The sequence below is a fragment of the Dendrobium catenatum genome, unplaced genomic scaffold, assembly GCF_001605985.2.
Source record: "Dendrobium catenatum unplaced genomic scaffold, ASM160598v2 original_scaffold_29933, whole genome shotgun sequence".
Lineage (NCBI taxonomy): Eukaryota > Viridiplantae > Streptophyta > Magnoliopsida > Asparagales > Orchidaceae > Dendrobium > Dendrobium catenatum.
In genome coordinates this window covers 1-1878 of record NW_021348391.1, presented here as the reverse complement: position 1 = coordinate 1878, position 1878 = coordinate 1, and the positions used below count along the sequence as shown (strand labels likewise).

The 1878-nt window shown below is 37.2% G+C and overlaps 1 protein-coding gene across 1 annotated transcript; it reads left to right on the top strand.

Annotated features, from left to right (window-relative positions):
• Window positions 1–200: 200 nt before the first annotated feature.
• Window positions 201–1325, top strand: LOC110113659 (the record flags this gene model as incomplete). Its single annotated transcript, XM_020846322.1, has 1 exon — window positions 201–1325. A coding segment is annotated over exon 1 (1125 nt), but the record flags the coding sequence as incomplete, so codon positions are not given.
• Window positions 1326–1878: the final 553 nt, after the last annotated feature.

The window sequence follows — 1878 nt, the reverse complement described above, 5'->3', positions numbered from 1 at the left end:
AGGGACAGAACAGGCTAAAATATGTTGGTGGTAATCAGAGAACTTTAAAGCTTGAGATAAGTGATGTCAATTTGTATTTACTGAAAGAACGAACCGAAGCTCTATGCCCCTGGCTAAGGGGTCATGCTTATGACCTACACTACCACATTAATGGTACATCGCCTAAAAATTACATGCCCATTATAAGTGATATTGATGTAATGGAGATGCTTACAAATTCTTCTGGTTCCCATAGAATGGAGGTTGTTGTTGTTGTGAAAGAGCTTGAAGAAAATATGGGTATGACTTGTGATAGCGACCATATTGAGATGCGTGATTTAAGTGGCAACATAACGACAATCAATGATGGTTTAGTTGGTGGAATTTCTGATGGTGTTATTAGAAGTCCTGATTTAGAGGATAATTCACTAGTTGTTGGATCGCGTTTTGAAGATTCATGCAGTTTCAAACAAAGCATTCGTTCCAATGCAATAATACATAACTTTGATATCAAGATTAAGGCAAGTGACAAAACACGAGTTATTGCTACATGCTCATATCGTGGTTGCCCTTGGAGGATAAGAGCTTCGTTATGTTCCGATGGGCATTCTTTTGAAGTGAAAAAATTGCATCCGACACATTTATGTCCAGGGGTTAATAGAGCTGGGAACAAGCAAGCAACAACAAGTTGGGTTGCACAAGAAATCCAAGAGATTGTCAAAAGAAATCCTGATATCACACCAAAGAACATTAGTAATACCTTGGAGACTACTTATGGTTTGAGTTTACCTTACATGAAAATATGGCGATCAAGGGAACTAGCAAGAGATCAAATGTTTGGATCAATAGATGATAACTATAAGTGGGTTCCAACGTTAAGGTCTGAATTACTCAGAAGAAATCCAGGCTCTCATATTACATATCAATGTGACAACAACAACAAATCATTCAAGAGATTCTTTGTTAGTTTTAAAGTTTGCATTGATGGTTTCCTCTCTGGTTGTAGACATTTAATTGGTGTTGATGCCTGTCATTTGAAATCAAAATATTTAGGTGTTCTATTATCTGCAAATTGTCTTGATGGGAATAATGGCCTCTTCACAATTGCAGTTGCTGTTGCTGAATCTGAATCGAAGAAGAGTTGGGAGTGGTTTCTAAAGAATTTGTCAGAAGCATTTAGTTGTGAAGTAGAACAATTGGCCTTCATATCTGATATGGAAAAAGGGCTTGGTGAAGCAATAAGGGTTGTTTTTCCAAAAGCCGAACATAGGGTGTGTATGAGACACCTATGGAAGAACATTAAGAAATTCTTCCGCTGTGCAGATGGGCAAAAATTGCAGAAGTTGGTTTGGACAGCTGCAAATAGTTTTAGTGAGCACAAGTTAAATTTGCTGTCTTGGCATTCTCTAAGTTTCCGAACACATCAAGCATTCCAGAATATAAGTAAAATTGATGCCTTGGCATTCAATCAAACATGTCACACCCAACTGTTAATTTTCAATGCTCGCCAAGCTCATCCGGCCAAAGAAAACAAAATGAAAATGATACAAAAAAAAATTGAAAATGAAGGCAAGCTCATCCGGCCAAAGAAAACAAAATGAAAATGATACAAAAAAAAAATTGAAAATGAAGGCAAGCTATTCTGACCAAAAAAATGAAAATGAATACAAGCTCATCCGACAAAATGAAAATGAAGACGATGCATATCCTTGCCGAAACAGAGAAATGAGAAGCTTGTGGAAAAAAAAAAAATCTGAAGAGAAAAAGATGATGCAGGGTAAACAATACCTTCCTTGCCGACCTAGATAAATTTAAAAAAAAAAATAGAACCCTAAAATCCCAGGCAAGGTTTTAGACGGGGCAGACGATGCATACCTTGCTCCTGCGAAGTGATCGAAG